This window comes from Megachile rotundata, chromosome 2, assembly GCF_050947335.1.
Source record: "Megachile rotundata isolate GNS110a chromosome 2, iyMegRotu1, whole genome shotgun sequence".
NCBI lineage: Eukaryota > Metazoa > Arthropoda > Insecta > Hymenoptera > Megachilidae > Megachile > Megachile rotundata.
The window spans coordinates 20,852,970-20,867,906 of NC_134984.1; the positions used below are offsets into that span (position 1 = coordinate 20,852,970).

At 42.4% G+C, this 14,937-nt stretch overlaps 1 protein-coding gene across 4 annotated transcripts in view; it reads left to right on the forward strand.

Moving 5' to 3' along the window:
• Positions 1-14,937, forward strand: part of LOC100881440 (netrin receptor UNC5C) — a 49,869-nt gene that overhangs the window by 13,973 nt on the left and 20,959 nt on the right. For all 4 annotated transcript variants that reach the window (XM_076529135.1, XM_076529137.1, XM_012293497.2 and 1 more), the window contains exon 2: positions 3,018-3,224. In XM_076529135.1, coding sequence (XP_076385250.1) covers positions 3,143-3,224 — 82 coding nt within the window. In that variant the 5' untranslated portion in view covers positions 3,018-3,142. The remainder of the gene's footprint in view (positions 1-3,017; positions 3,225-14,937) is intronic.

Sequence of the window (14,937 nt, forward strand, 5' to 3'; positions counted from 1 at the left end):
TATATATAATAAGTAGTATTTACGTAGCCTTATTGTACAATCTCCGCTTGAACGGAGCCATATACCGAGATTGGCCATGGAGAGTCAACGGAAAATGGTCGCAGCAGGAGGTTCGCGACAAGGGCGGCTTGTAAAGTGGCGAAGAAGGCGATTCCGCTGTCGGCAGATTCGGTGAAAAGAAAGAGGAGCTTTTCCGGGAGGCAGCCGAGCGAACTCGACACTCGGGCTTATCCCTTAGGTGAGGGCAAGGGCATTCGTGGCAATTGCAGTGTGAAATGCCATGTGTTCGTTGGCGCACGGTGTCGAGTGTTTTAAGCCTTTAAGTGGTAATACCGGGCACGTTTATAAATTGAGTCCTCGTCCTGGAGGATTAGAGCCTGGCCTTCTCTGTGACGCTCGCCGATGGGAAATCTGTGTAGGGACGCCGATACGCTCGCATAATGCGCGTTCCACGGCTCCTCGCCGTGGATTATTCCGCGTCATGAATCTCCCGAGAACGTGAACCCCCCTTGTCTACCTTCCCTCGTGTTCATCCTGCTTCTCCTGCGGTTTCATCGACTTTCTGCGTCCTACAGATAACGGCCGGCTATCATCGATTCGACGGCTCACCCTCGATCAGACGCGACCACGCGTGCTGACTGTCCGTTCGACTTACGTTTCAATTAGGGACAATCTTTGTTTCGATGTGGAATTTTCGTGCAAGCCGATAATAGTCTTTGTGGAATTCCTGTTTTGGGGATGACTGCGAGATTATAACGGTTGATCAGTTTTGCAGAGGTTGGTCAGATTTTAGGAGGCTGGGCAGAATTTTATTGCAACTGTGATATTGTCAAGGCTGTAATTTGAACAAATTGTTCATACAGAAATAATGTTACATATGTTTTAGCGACAAAATTGTTTTCGTAGTTGATCGCAGTGTTAACCTCATTAGAAACATTGTTAGGATCATTAGCATCGTTTGTATGTCGGAATTCTAATAGCTAGCTTGCCTTGACCAGAACGCTCGCTTTGATAATGAATATATCCGCGTTTGCTGCGAATGGCATATAATTTGATTTTACAATTTGCCGTTTCATAATTGTTTCATTATGCTCTCACCAAAATCCATCAATCTTAAAATATATACGGGAGATTCTCCAGTGTGTAATTCGTTGAAACATAAACAGAAGGTTACAAAGTTTCGAATGAAATAGTAGCGTTGAAAGTTTTAATATAACGAGTGCCATATTAAAATATTTGAATATTTTAATTTCTACGCGCAATTTTCACTGCGGTAGCGAACGCGTTGATTGACCAGAATAATTAATTACATTCGAAGAGTATTACCTCCGCAGCCAACTTCATTAAAGCAGTAACGCGATACCGCACAGTATCACTATATCGCACCCCTGAGGAAGCATAAACCGCAGTTTAATCTCTGTCATCGTATCAACTAGTTACTCGTCGTTTTGCAAACATGGCAGCTGATGTTATCTCTCCAAACTGATACAGTGTACTCTCTCTAATTAACGCTAATTGCTACTTCCTATTCAATTCTATAAAATGCTGCTGAATATTATAAATAGTGTATTCAATATGGCGGTCACCCTCTTTCTTTCATATCTGTGAAACGGGGTTGGAAAACGTAGGTTTAGGATTTTCGAATTTTCTAAGGGTGCAGATTCTTAGGTTTCTTTACACATTTCTAAATTTACGGATCTTCGCATTCTGAGATCCAGAAATTAACCATCTCTGAATTTCTACATCTCTTAATCACTGTATCCCTAAAGTCCTGTGTACTCAAAGTTCTACATGTCCGAATCTCTATATCACCTATATTTCCAAATTTTTATATTCCCAAAATTCCTACACCGCCAAATCTACCCCAATTTCCAAATGCCCAAACACCTAAAATCCCCAATTTCCAAATTCTCCACTCCTCATTTCCAAACTTCCCAACTCTCACATCTCTAAATTCCCAAATACTCAAATTTCTGAATCACCAACTCCCCAATTTCCAAAATTCCAGCATTCCGTTAATAACATCAGTGGCTCATCCAAAATAAAAAAGGCAACTACGCCAATGAAGGCACCGCAAAACGGCAGAAAGGGGGTTGCAAGGGGTTGAATTACAAGGCAGCGTATCGTGGATGGTTTCGAAGTCGCGACGATGAAATTTCGCGTGCGAGAAAGTGCGCGGCACCGGCGGAATATTTAAGCGGCAAGGGTTGCCAGCCGGTACCTAAGTGGCACTCTTGCCTCTCCTAACCGTCTTTTACGTTTTCCGGTGGAAACAACAGAGGGCAGACGCTAAATCCGCGGGAGTCCCTGCTTCGACGCGGTTTTACCCTCATCGCGTGCCACCGTCAACTTTCCATCTTTCCCTCTTTTCTTTTCGTTTTTCGAGAAAAGAGCAGCCGGTATTTTCGGTGAAAACGCACCCCTCGACGAGGGAAGCCGAACTTTGGCTTCTTCGAATCGACCGCTGTAACTTCCTTTCACTTTTTTTTTCGGAAACGAATCGCGTATTTTGATACTCGGCGAGGGGGTTCGTGTTGAAAGAAGTTGTACTTGCAGAACTCGACGGAGATTGCTCGAAGAGGTTCATTGAGCGATCTGGAAGTTCAATTCATACGCGGACGAATGGAAATATGAAAATGTGCTTTTTCAATCGTGAATTTGACAATGTGCTGACTAGGCTTCTAGACGAGTCAACTTTTCTGTACATTCGACGCGCGTAGAAAAGTTGCTGCTTCATTTACCTTAATTAATCACCAACGTCGGGCACCACCCTCGTGCAACGTTAATTCATCCCCACGAACAATGACGTTTTAAAATATTTCGTAATGAACGTACACAGCGTATGATGTTTATTTGGGAACAAAGCTCGCACAGAATAAATATGCAGAATTCAAAAGCCTTTCTTACAAAATTCCGTCCCTATATTCAGAAAATTACCGTCGACTTCATTCGTTTAGATTTTAGTTTTAAAACGCCCTATTTCGTCCCTATAAAAATAATTTTGTTCTGTTTGACAGGTGTAATCCACCATCCCCACAAGGTTCCAGGGGTGAAAGTGCAGTGACCAGTGCGAGAAACGTTTAACCCTAATTCACGCGTTCCTTTCGACATAAAATGAACGAATGACCGCGACACGTACACGATGAGGCCGAAATCGTGTTCCCTGTTCCTGTTGTTCTGCGTGTTGCTGCCGGGCCTGGTGCGACCCTTCACATCCGGCGAAGGTGAGTAAGGTTTAACCTCGGTCCTCCAGGGACAATCGAATCGGAAGGGGGAGAAAATAGGATGATCGCGTGGAGCCATTAATCGTCGAGTTAACAGCGTGGCTACCAACGTGGCGCCACTCTTCATAGATCGAAGACCTTTTCATGTTTCGTGTCAAACGAAGCCGACCGAGTTCGAATAACGCAGATTGTTCGATAAGCCTTGACTTGTTCCAAGAAAGCTCTTTTCAATCGGGACAGTTGCATTAACTCGATGATTACGAATTAAAACTCGCTCGAAGCTTAATGGCAGAGTTATTCCCAGAAGATGCGACAGAAATATGTAGCATTTTAACCCATTCGCTGCCAAGGACGAGTATACTCGTCTTTTGCAGGATGTCATGCATTGCCAAGACGAGTATACTCGCCCTACTTTAAATATGTTATAACATGCAGGCTTTTGAATTAGCGAATTCGAGAAAACAATAAATTATTAATAAATTATTATTATTTTTATTTATTATTAATAAATTATTGTTTAATAACACTCAAAATATAAATATAAATGGCAATATAATTTAGGCTTGGCAGCGATTGGGTTAATGTGGAAGATAAAATTGTTTTTGACGCTGTAAACACAGCACATTCTATACAAGTAAAATTTTCTTACGTGTTTAAGATTAAATTGAATCGTAACAGATGTTCAGAAATTTCCAAACTTGAAAAGTCAATAATTTGAGAGTTTCAAGATTTGAGAGTATTAGGAAACTTCAAGTTAGATGATTAGAGAATTTGGGACTACTATTGAAAATTCACGAGACTTCGAAACATTGTCAAAGTTTCTGAAGTTTGTAGATTTGCTCGTCTTATCTAGTTCCTTGAAGTCGAAGTACACGAAGTTTCTCCCCTATCCAAAGAAACCCGTCGAGGAGGGGAGTTGCTTTCTACGATTCCCCTTAGAAGAAAAAAATGGCCGTATCCTAAGTTCACGGGACTAGTCACGAGCAACACGTTTGACGATGGGAAAAGAGTAGCGCGGGGGGTCAGAGCAGATCTAATTATACGGCAAGTCAGCAACGTTGATTAGTGGTGGGCATAACCGACCGGTTACGTTACACCGGCCGTTTTCGATGATGGATTACGCTCCCCTGGAGCTAGTTTTAAAGCGACCTTATGCGAAAGGGAGGTTGCCTTCTCCGCTTTCTTCGTCGGCTCTAACTCTCTCGCGGTACCACGTGGCCGACTAATTAGCGTCCTCAACATCCAACGGGCCTCGTCATCGCGCTACGACGAGCGATGATGAATGGCGATGGATGAGAGAAAGAAAAAAAACATTGTTACATATAACGATAGAAAGTTCGCGGTAGAGGTTGGAACGTAGCTCGAAGCGGCCAGATCAAGCCGGTGAATTATCGTGTACTCTAAATCTTCCTGAAGAGCTCGTCGAGGAGCGTAGTTAATTTTGCGGATGAATCGAGTAATTAACGCTGAGTTACAATGATACGAGCGATGCTGATAGACGGTAATGTATGAACGTTTCGAACCAAATTCGATGCAATGAGAATCGTTTAGTATTGGCATAACTGGAGTAATGTGTAGATTTGACAAATGTCATATCGAATATCTAACCAATAAAAAAACTAATATGACGTAGGCATTTATTGGTTTAATATTATTTGTAAGACTCGTTATATGTTTATTATAATTTCTTGAAGTGTGAATGGAGTGAATGAAGGTGCTGCAAGTGGGGACGAATGATCGTTGGAAATGCCGTTAATGTTTAATTGATTTGTTACCAGTCCTTTGCTATCTTTGAATTGTAAAAGACGTGTTTTAAAAGATTCAATAAAATATTTAAATATTGTCCCATTAAATAAATGTTTAAAGTAGTTGGGAGTGCTATAATGAATTACAAATGTGTCCAAAAGGAGTTGTATGCTCTTACAATAAATGCATACCAGGGTGTTGTGCATTACTAAAGGACATAAACGTATCAGAACACGCGAATGATATTTCTAATGTACCAGAAAACAGTAAATATTTCATGGGAACATGTAATTTGCATATAAACACGAGTCTGCAATTCAAAGTGAAAGTTCTACAAAGAACCGCCTATTGAATTTATTAAGCACAGAACCCCGAGCAAAATGGCGTAAGAATGGAAAAAACGGTGAGACGAATGTGTTTGTCGCGTTTCCTAGTGTCACCGGTCGTCAGAAATTCAGTCCCAAGCAGTAAACACTTAATCCGACGGTGACTTATCAACGGATAATCACACGTCGCGAGTTTTCTAATGCTTCGTAATTACAGTTCTCGATAGCTCGGCCGCGTATTTTTGCCGCAGTTCGTCGCGATGCAAATTACACGCGTCGACATTTAACGATTCCGCGTACACGACGCCACTTTCCCAAGAACGTCTCGAGAGTATCGTCGGCGGCGCCTAAGCGAGTCGTCGTCGTGGTCGAGCAGGTGAGCGCGTGTGAATAATTACCCCGGCGATTTATCGCGACGCGATATCGCGTCATAATTCCGGCTGGACGCCGTCCCGGCGCGCCGCGTCGCTCCGTGAAAAATATTAGCCGCGTTAAATAATTAACGGAGGAGAGAGAGAGTTTCCTTTCCTCGTCGCCTTTTTTTCCGAGTAGGCGAATTTCGTGCTCTAGATTTCTCGCGAACCCCGTTGTTCCCTGATGATTCATGTTACGTTTGTTGCGATAGGACCGCGTTAAATTAAACGAGAATTCAACCGTGTTGACGCAACTATGCCGCTACAAATTAACGTGATTGATAGAACTCGCGTGATGAAATAGTGAAACTTTTGGCTGATTTATTTAGTCGGTAAAATTTCTGATTGGATCGTAGAAGCTGTGACTTTAAGTGCATTTTAAAAGACAGAACCTGTCGGGGAGATGAAATCACAGACGGACGAGCGAAAGACAAGGTAAATATTAATGGCTTTAAATTACAACCAATTGACTCTTCTCGGTTAAACGAATAGAACATAATCTCGAGAAATAATGATTCAATACACAACCTCTAAAAAGTATACCGAACCATTAATCATCCGAGCCATGAAAGCAGTTTCAGGATCACCACTTTCGAAACGGCTCAACAATTTATTATCGTGACTCAATATCTTTCATACAATACCCCTAAACCTGGGAACCAATTTCCCTTAGCTTATAGCAAATATACTCTGCGTTATAGCCGATAAACTAAAAATCAACCGTGTTTCTCGTCACCAGTTTACGACTCGGTGCAGTACATAAACGCAACAAATGCTTTTCGTGATCATAACTATTTACCGAAAGGATTTTCCACGTTGGGTATTTTGGAATTTGAAATTTACCGATTTGTGAAAGGGTGGAGATTTGGGGATTAGGGGATTTGGGAATGTCATAATAGGATTTGAAGATTTTTAGATGAAACTTAGGGTGATAAGCATTTGGACATGTAGGAATTTAGGATCTAGAAATTTAGATTATTATAAATTTTATAAATTGCAGGATTTTAGGAATTTTATAAATTGCAAAGTTTTAGGAATTTTATAAATTGCAAGATTTTAGGAATTTTATAAATTGCAAGATTTTAGGATTTTTATAAATTGCAAGATTTTAGAAATTTTATAAATTACAAGATTTAGAAGAAATTATAAATGAAAATCTTCGAGTTTATAAAAATTTTAAAGTGAATATCGTGGAGCACTCGTGGTATTTCCCGTCTTTAAGCTCCGGTATCCGGTAGCGCGTAAGAATTACGAGCAAAGAAAGTACGTGCGCGAGAGGGCGTAGAAAATGTTTATTCCGGGTCCGAAGCGAAAGCGGAAGACGCGTCGGCGATCTCGAAATTTACGGCTAATAAATTCGCCGTGCGTCGATGTTTGTAGCCTTCTCTAGCTCGTAAAGGTCACGTTCCTGATTTCGGATTCCGTTCTATGTTCCTGTTCGTCTCGTTATCTAAAGGAGCCCGGAATCAGCGTCTCTCCGTGAGAACCTATTACTCATCCGCGTGCAGCCGAGCGGTTGGTTGTTCCGACGATAAGTATCATAAGTAAATCGCGATCACGGACCGTGATATGACCTTCGATCCCCTGGTCGAACGGGCACACAGGCTCTCGAGGATGGTGGGAGGTCGAGATCTCGCGAAATCGCCCCGGGCAAAAATGCAAAAGCAAGCGCGAACGCTGGTTGGCGGACTCGCTCGAGCGAGCAATTACCCGGTTGGTTCCAGGTTGCGGAATGGGGCCCGGCTACGAGCGAGAGAAAGAGAGAGTTGTCGAGTACGAACGCGAAAAAAAAAAATAAAAAAAGAATCAGTAACGGAGAAGGGAGAAAAACTTTTTAATCTCTCGCGTTCTCTCATCGGCACGGTACTCGAGCGAATAGCTTCTCTCGCTCTTTCTTGCCTCTCTCCGTTTCTGCCATTCTTTTACTCGCAGCGACGAAAGGTCGGGTCAGCTTTAATTATCGTAAATCAAACGGGAGAGTGGTGCGCCGAGAGGAGGCCCCGTCGGTTGTGCAAGCGCGATTATTGTTGAAATCGCGGAGAACGACGGGAAAGAGTGGCCAAGCGGTAAAACGCTGGCCAGAGATCGTGAAATATCGACCGATCGGATTACAACACGATGATATTTTCGTGTACCCCGGTTACGGAGCTGTTTGCGCGCTACAAACGGCCCGGTCTCGTCGGCTCGCTCGTTACGACGTCCCTCGATATTCCGGCCCTGTCGCTTCGACACTTAATCCTGTACTTCATTTATCGCTTTGCTATCCTTTTTTTCGTACGTTCGTTTTCGACTTTAAGAGAGGCCCACGATATTTGTCAGTAGATTAATTAAACTCTCGCGTTTCGCGAGAATTCCTCGAGTGGCAGGCCCTTCATGGTCCCGAATTGGTGAAATGGGGGCTTAGAATTATTACGTAAATACCGAGGATCCGAAGGATCGACTTCTTACAGCATTTAGGGTGAAAGACCCTATAGCTGTCACTGATCCGGTTATTGACACTGCTCTTTTCTTATAAATTCATCTTTAGCTTACTTATGAGAGTAACAAGTATAGTCAGCTACTACTATTCTATAATTGTGAATTTTACTTTCACTTTTACTGAAAAGTAATTTTAAAATTGTCTCAAAATATTAGCTTCAGATAAAAACTTCAAATCTATTCCAATGTTCTATTTTAACCAGTTAAGTGCGTTCGACGTGTATACACGTCGAACCAAATTTCTACTGCGGCGCGTTTGAATAAAGTATTCAGAAACGAATTGTTAGTTTTTTTAACGAATATAAATGTAATCCTTTCTCGTTTTTCGTAAAGTGTATAATAGTACCATTTTTCCTGCGTTCGACGTGTATACACGTCGTTGCTTGTTTTTAATTCCGCACCCTGTGCTGATCTTTTAAAACTAAATTCCACAGTTAACTGGTTAAAACAGCGCATTATTAATTGCTCAAAATGCGACTAAATGGTAGTTCACCTCAATTAAACGGGAAACAGGCTATCGACAGGTGTTCGAACGTATCAATCAGATCGACGCCGTCGGCTACGATTTCTCAACGGACCATTGAAAACTCATCAACATTCTTCGGTTCATTGTTCCCTTCTCGTAGCGAAGAGAGTAGCGTCGCAATTAAACGATAGTCACGGTGGCCGAGTCGTCGCCCGGAGTTTTCCCGCTTTTGATCGCAGCCGAAGATTCGAATCTGCGTGGCTCGCAATTTCAATGCAAATCGGTACACACGGGCCCCATTGTGCCTCGCAAATGGAACGATGAATCCGCAAAAGCAGCCACGCGAAATTTTGTTCCAGTTCGACGGGTCAGCCCGGGGTACAATGAGCAACGGCGAATCGGCGTGACGTCGATTCGAACGGAGTCGTTATCGATAGCGGGCAGAAAGAAGACACCGCGGGTGGCGAACACGCAACCAAGCTAGTCGTATCTGATTCTGTTACTCGGTTAATTACACGCCTTAACGTGGATCTCGCTGCCGTGCCGCAATCGGATCGTGTAATACGCATCATCACCCTCCGCTTTCCGCTTTGTGACTCTTCCGGATCGCTTTTAATATTCACCCTTTCGCTCGCAAGCGTTTTTCGAACCGTTTCATTCGTTTAATTCTCTCTTTCGCGCGTGGCCTCCGTCCTTCAAAAATTTCATCGACCACTCGAAAACAATCGATCCGCGTGATGGATGAAATTCGATAACGAATTGCGTTAAGTGCTCCACCGTCCTTCATTGTTTGATTTCGGCTGCCAGGCGGGTGTTAAGGTTTGGAAATGAATTCGGCTTTGCAATTAATTGCTGCAACGTTCCATTGATTTTTCTGTACAGTTGGGATGCTTTCGAGAGGTAGAGCTGTTAATAAAAGAAGTCAAATATAGGTCTGTGAAGTGGTACAGTAACTTGATTTTTGCTGAAACTACATTAACTTCTTACAATTTTTTTTTATATAAATTATAAGAAAGTTAAACTTATGGAAAGTTGAAAGTTATAGCAAGTTATACAGTGTGCAAGGTTATCTAATTTAATATAAAATCAATTTGTATTTAAGCTTCGAATAATCGCTATTGTGAAATGACTGTGTTAATGTAACTTTCGCGCAATAATTTCGATACAAGAAGTGACAAAGGTTCCTTTGTGAGAATAATTCTCGAGGCTCGAAAACTTCATTCCTCGAACTATTCCACCACCTGAGAAGTCTATTCCAGAGTACACTGACCGCCCTTTAAACTTTAACCTCTGACCACGATTCCGAATACAATGCGGGGCTGTTGTCGCGCACCGTTCGAAGATAATGCGCCGCTGTCCAAACGGAACGAATCGGTGAGGTTCAACCTGATTTCATCTCGAACGTCGATCGTTCTCGACCGATCAAGCCTCTCCATCGATTCCAACCTTCGATCCGCTCCCTCTCACGGTTGCTTGAATCTACTTTCGAGCCTGCTCGCTACGATAGAGATCGACGAAAAAATACGACAGCCGCACTCCAGGCGTATCTCTCGTTAACCAAACTGACGGTGTACTCGAGAGCACGATACATTTACCCTACGGAAAAATTCTGCTATAAGCAGAGACATGCTACTCTTTTCTTAGAGAAACCGCTACGGAGAGGTTAGGACGGAGAGGACGCTAGTGAGGTAGATAGTCACATATTTTCAAGTTCTCATATTTTTAGGTTAGGAATTATTGTTTCTGAATTTTATAAATTATCAAGTTTATAAATTTTTGAACTTTAAAATTTATAAATTGTTACATATATACATTTTCTAATTTTATAATCTCAAAAGTTCTATGACTCTCAAATTTTTTAATTCTCAGACTTCTACAACTTCTAAATTTTTAGAAGTCCAGATTGTTAATTTTGTAACTTTCCAACTTCTCATATTTGCAGAATCTTACATTTCTCAAATTTTAAAATCCTTCTCTTTTCAAACACCCAAATATACAAATTTGGAAATTTTCTCACAGTCAGTTTTCCTACAAAAGCGAACAGTGCTCCATACTTTTCCCGAGAGCAAGAACGAGACTTGACTGTCGATGCGGACCCTATCCCCATGATTTGAAAGACCCCGAATACAATGGCGATTCGGGCGCCGTCTCATTGTAGCCTAGCTCGGAAACACCCTCGACACCGGAAGTAGCCTCTTCACCTCACAGGATCGATTCATAGAAGACGTTAATCTCGAACGACACCCGTGAAAGCCGCCACCTTTCGTCGAAGTGGTTCAAAATATTTTTCTAACACCTGGCGTTGACTTCTTGAGAATGCAACAACTGTCGTTCCGGATAATCCGGGGTCAAAAGTGTCTCGAGAGCATCCCCCTTCAACGGTGCATTGAAAGGATATATCATTGGCGTAGCTGAGATTTTTTCAGTACACTTACTCCACTTTTGAAAATTTAGGGAGAGTTTGGAAATTTGAGGACACGGAAATTTAGAAATTTGCGAGTTTGAGAATTTGGGATTTTGATTGATTGATTACTGTTGTGGGCGTCGACTACTATGGTCATTCGCCCGATTGGGATTTTGAGGATATAGAAAAATTTATAGAAGTAGAAGCTTGGAAATTTATCAACTTAGAGACTTAGAAAATTGAAAATTGAAAATTTGAGAAATTTAGAGTTTGCAAATGCACTAATTTAAAAATTTGAGAGTCTAACAAAAATTATGTAAGCTTGAAAATAAAATTCCCTGAACTTGTACCAACCCTTGCACGAAGCTTCACGCGAGTATTATTTTTTACTCGCTTGATATCTCGAAGGTATAAATTAACGACGAAGAATGTATCTTCGCTCATCACGCGAGATGAACATTTTGCGGGATCACCGTTCGTGGAAATTCAATTCCCTCCTCCCGCAAGTACCCCGGTAAATTAACACCCTTCAACCGTGGTCCGGTGTCAAAGCGTCAACGAGGGTCACGAGTGTACACCTTGATTTCGAAGCTCGTTAAGTGCGAGAACTCGCGAGTGGTTCGCGAGTACGCGTGGCTGCGGAAGAGGAGTCAAGCGGTGGGGTCAATGAAGCTGGGAGCACGAAGCGTTACTTCGCCCGCTGCGGTGTTCGGCTTGCTAAAATAACAAGGCACGTGACGCGAGAAAACAAGGAAGCTCTTGTTTCTTCTTTATGTACCTCGTGATCTTCTTTTCTCTCCTCCTTCCTGTTTGTCTTCCTTCCATTTACTTTCCTCTCGCTTTCCACATTCTTTCGCTTCCTGTATTTTGTTTTCCATCATCACGTTTCCGTGATCACAGCAGCTTTGTTTTCGGTTAAATCTGTCGACAAAGTGGTTTAATTCTGTAACACGTTTTTAGACTTTTCTCAAGTACAGTTTAGTACTTGTTAAAGTAATATCAAGTCATTTTTGACTCGTGTTTAAACTATTAGAAAGGAAGCTGCTGTGTTACAAAAGATTAGTATCGGGTCCTAAGATCAAATTCTAACTTCGTATACAACTTTATCACTGAAGTATAAATACTATTGTTTGACTGAGGATTATAACGATATTTCTAGACGTGAATAGTAAAAATCGATCTTCGTATTGTCTGTAGCATCTCAAGCAAGTTCAATTGCGCGAGTGAAACAAAATCATAGAATTTAAAAATAGCCGACCGAATAACCGACCACCCTCGCACATTCGGCTTTCACTTCATTCCTCTTCACACTCGAACTCCCTGATAAGATCGCGAAACAAAAGTTCCATCTCTTGGTAGCCTCTGTTACTCCTTCAAATTTCCCGCTGTTCCTATCTCACGATCCGACCCGTTTCTTTCCCTCTATCAATCTTTCCTTCTCTGAATCTCTTCCATCTCTCGGACCTGTACGCCCTCGCTTCTCTAATCTGCATCTCTCGTCCTCTCCGAGCTCGTAGCTCGCAAGCAGGCATGAGCGCCGCGCCGGTGCGCTGCAGGTACCTTTGTTAATTAAGAGGCGTCATGTGTGGTCTCCTGCCCGTAGCTACACGCTGAAACAGTACACGCTTACGCTCGTGTCCCTTGCCGGCTTAATACGTGGTCAACCCACATGGTAGCCACGCGATGCTTCGTACACACACATATGTACATTCACGTCCATAAGTCATGGAACACTTACCGTGTACCCTCGGCTTTATGTTTAAATTAAATCCTTACTCGGATAGATGGTTTTCTAGGGATTGCATGCGCAGTTCTGTCATAGAGATGGAGTGCAGGGAAGTTATTTGCTGATACAGCGCTTTGCGGTGGTAATACGGTGAGATATTATACGTGATGATACGTGTAATAGTAATGTGGGGATAGTGTAGGGGTAATGCGCGACGATACTGAGCGTGACCGTATTGAGCGTGATGATACTGAGCGTGACGGTACTGAGCGTGATGATACTGAGCTTGACGATACTGAGCGTGACGATACGACGCATGGGAATAGTAATGCGTGGAGGGTACCGTGTGTCGATACAAGGCGCAATGGTAATAATGTGTGGAGATAATTACGCGTAGGATTAGTAACGCGTTGAGATATTAACGCGTGGAATTAGTAACGCATTGAGATAATAACGCATGGAGATACTACAAGTGGTAATACCACGCATGGTGATACTAGTGAGTGGTAATAGTAACGCGTGAAAATAGTAGCGCGTGGAGATGGTACCGTGTGTCGATACAAGGCGTAATGGTAATAATGTGTGGAGATAATTACGCGTGGGATTAGTAACGCGTTGAGATATTAACGCGTGGTATTAGTAACGCATTGAGATAATAACGCATGGAGATACTACAAGTGGTAATAGCACGCATGGTGATACTAATGAGTGGTAATAGTAACGCGTGAAAATAGTAGCGCGTGGAGATGGTACCGTGTGTCGATACAAGGCGTAATGGTAATAATTTGTGGAGATAATTACGCGTGGGATTAGTAACGCGTTGAGATATTAACGCGTGGTATTAGTAACGCATTGAGATAATAACGCATGGAGATACTACAAGTGGTAATACCACGCATGGTGATACTAGTGAGTGGTAATAGTAACGCGTGAAAATAGTAGCGCGTGGAGATGGTACCGTGTGTCGATACAAGGCGTAATGGTAATAATGTGTGGAGATAATTACGCGTGGGATTAGTAACGCGTTGAGATATTAACGCGTGGTATTAGTAACGCATTGAGATAACAACGCATGGAGATACTACAAGTGGTAATACCACGCATGCTAATACTAACGAGTGGTAATAGTAACGCGTGAAAATAGTAGCGCGTGACACTAATACATGGAGACACGACGCGTGGTAATACAACACATGGTAATAGTAATATGTGAAAATATAACGTGTAGTAATATAACACTGCAACTCTACTCACAATGCGTAATACAAACATCTGACTATACAACGTTAACAATACTAACAACGTAACAGTAAAAGATCGCCACAGAACTCAGTCGCACCGCAATATTACCAATACCACACACGAAGCAAGCTAAATCCGCAACATAATTCACGATCCCTAAAAATATACGGTGTCCGATTACTTATGGATAGGATTGTACATAGGCACACGTGCATTCGACCGAGACCCGGCTAATTATCCGACTACACACACGCGGCGGTTAACGAACGAACAGAGCGTTGCAGAGATCTCGTATTTGTAGATTCGATTCGGATACGACGTTCCAAATTATCGGAAACCGATGAAAAAAGCCCCTTTTTTCCTGGAGCAGGGCTCGCGTGTCGCGTGACGTCGCACAATTAAGTTCAACCCTTGGACGGAAATTCTTTTTTTCCAACGGGACCCAGAAGCGTCGTGCGCGTGCTACGCTTGCGAGCAATTACCGTGGCGCGATGGAAAAGAAAGGGTTCGATGGACAAAGGCTTCGACTGGGGTGGGTGTAGCTGATTCGGTGATAGATCGAAGATTAGCCTAGGGTGCCACGGTAATTGGGACAGTCGTGCTAAATTTCGTATCTGAGGTGATGGATGTGCGGAAATTAGGATTTTGTCCCTTCTGAAGTGGTTCAGTTTCTCAACTGATTTCTCCTTCGATCTTAACAATTTTTAAATCTTGTTCATCCATGTTGAAATTCAATTAAATTTCTCAACTATAAATGATCTACAAATACAACATAACTATAAATCATTAAATCTGAATACGATCTAAAAGTGTACTAATTATTCGAAGTTCTGTAACATGTCCAGTCAGAGTATATTTGAGGGAACATCTGTGTATCATAACCCCACACGAAAACCCAAAAGCAGAAGAGAT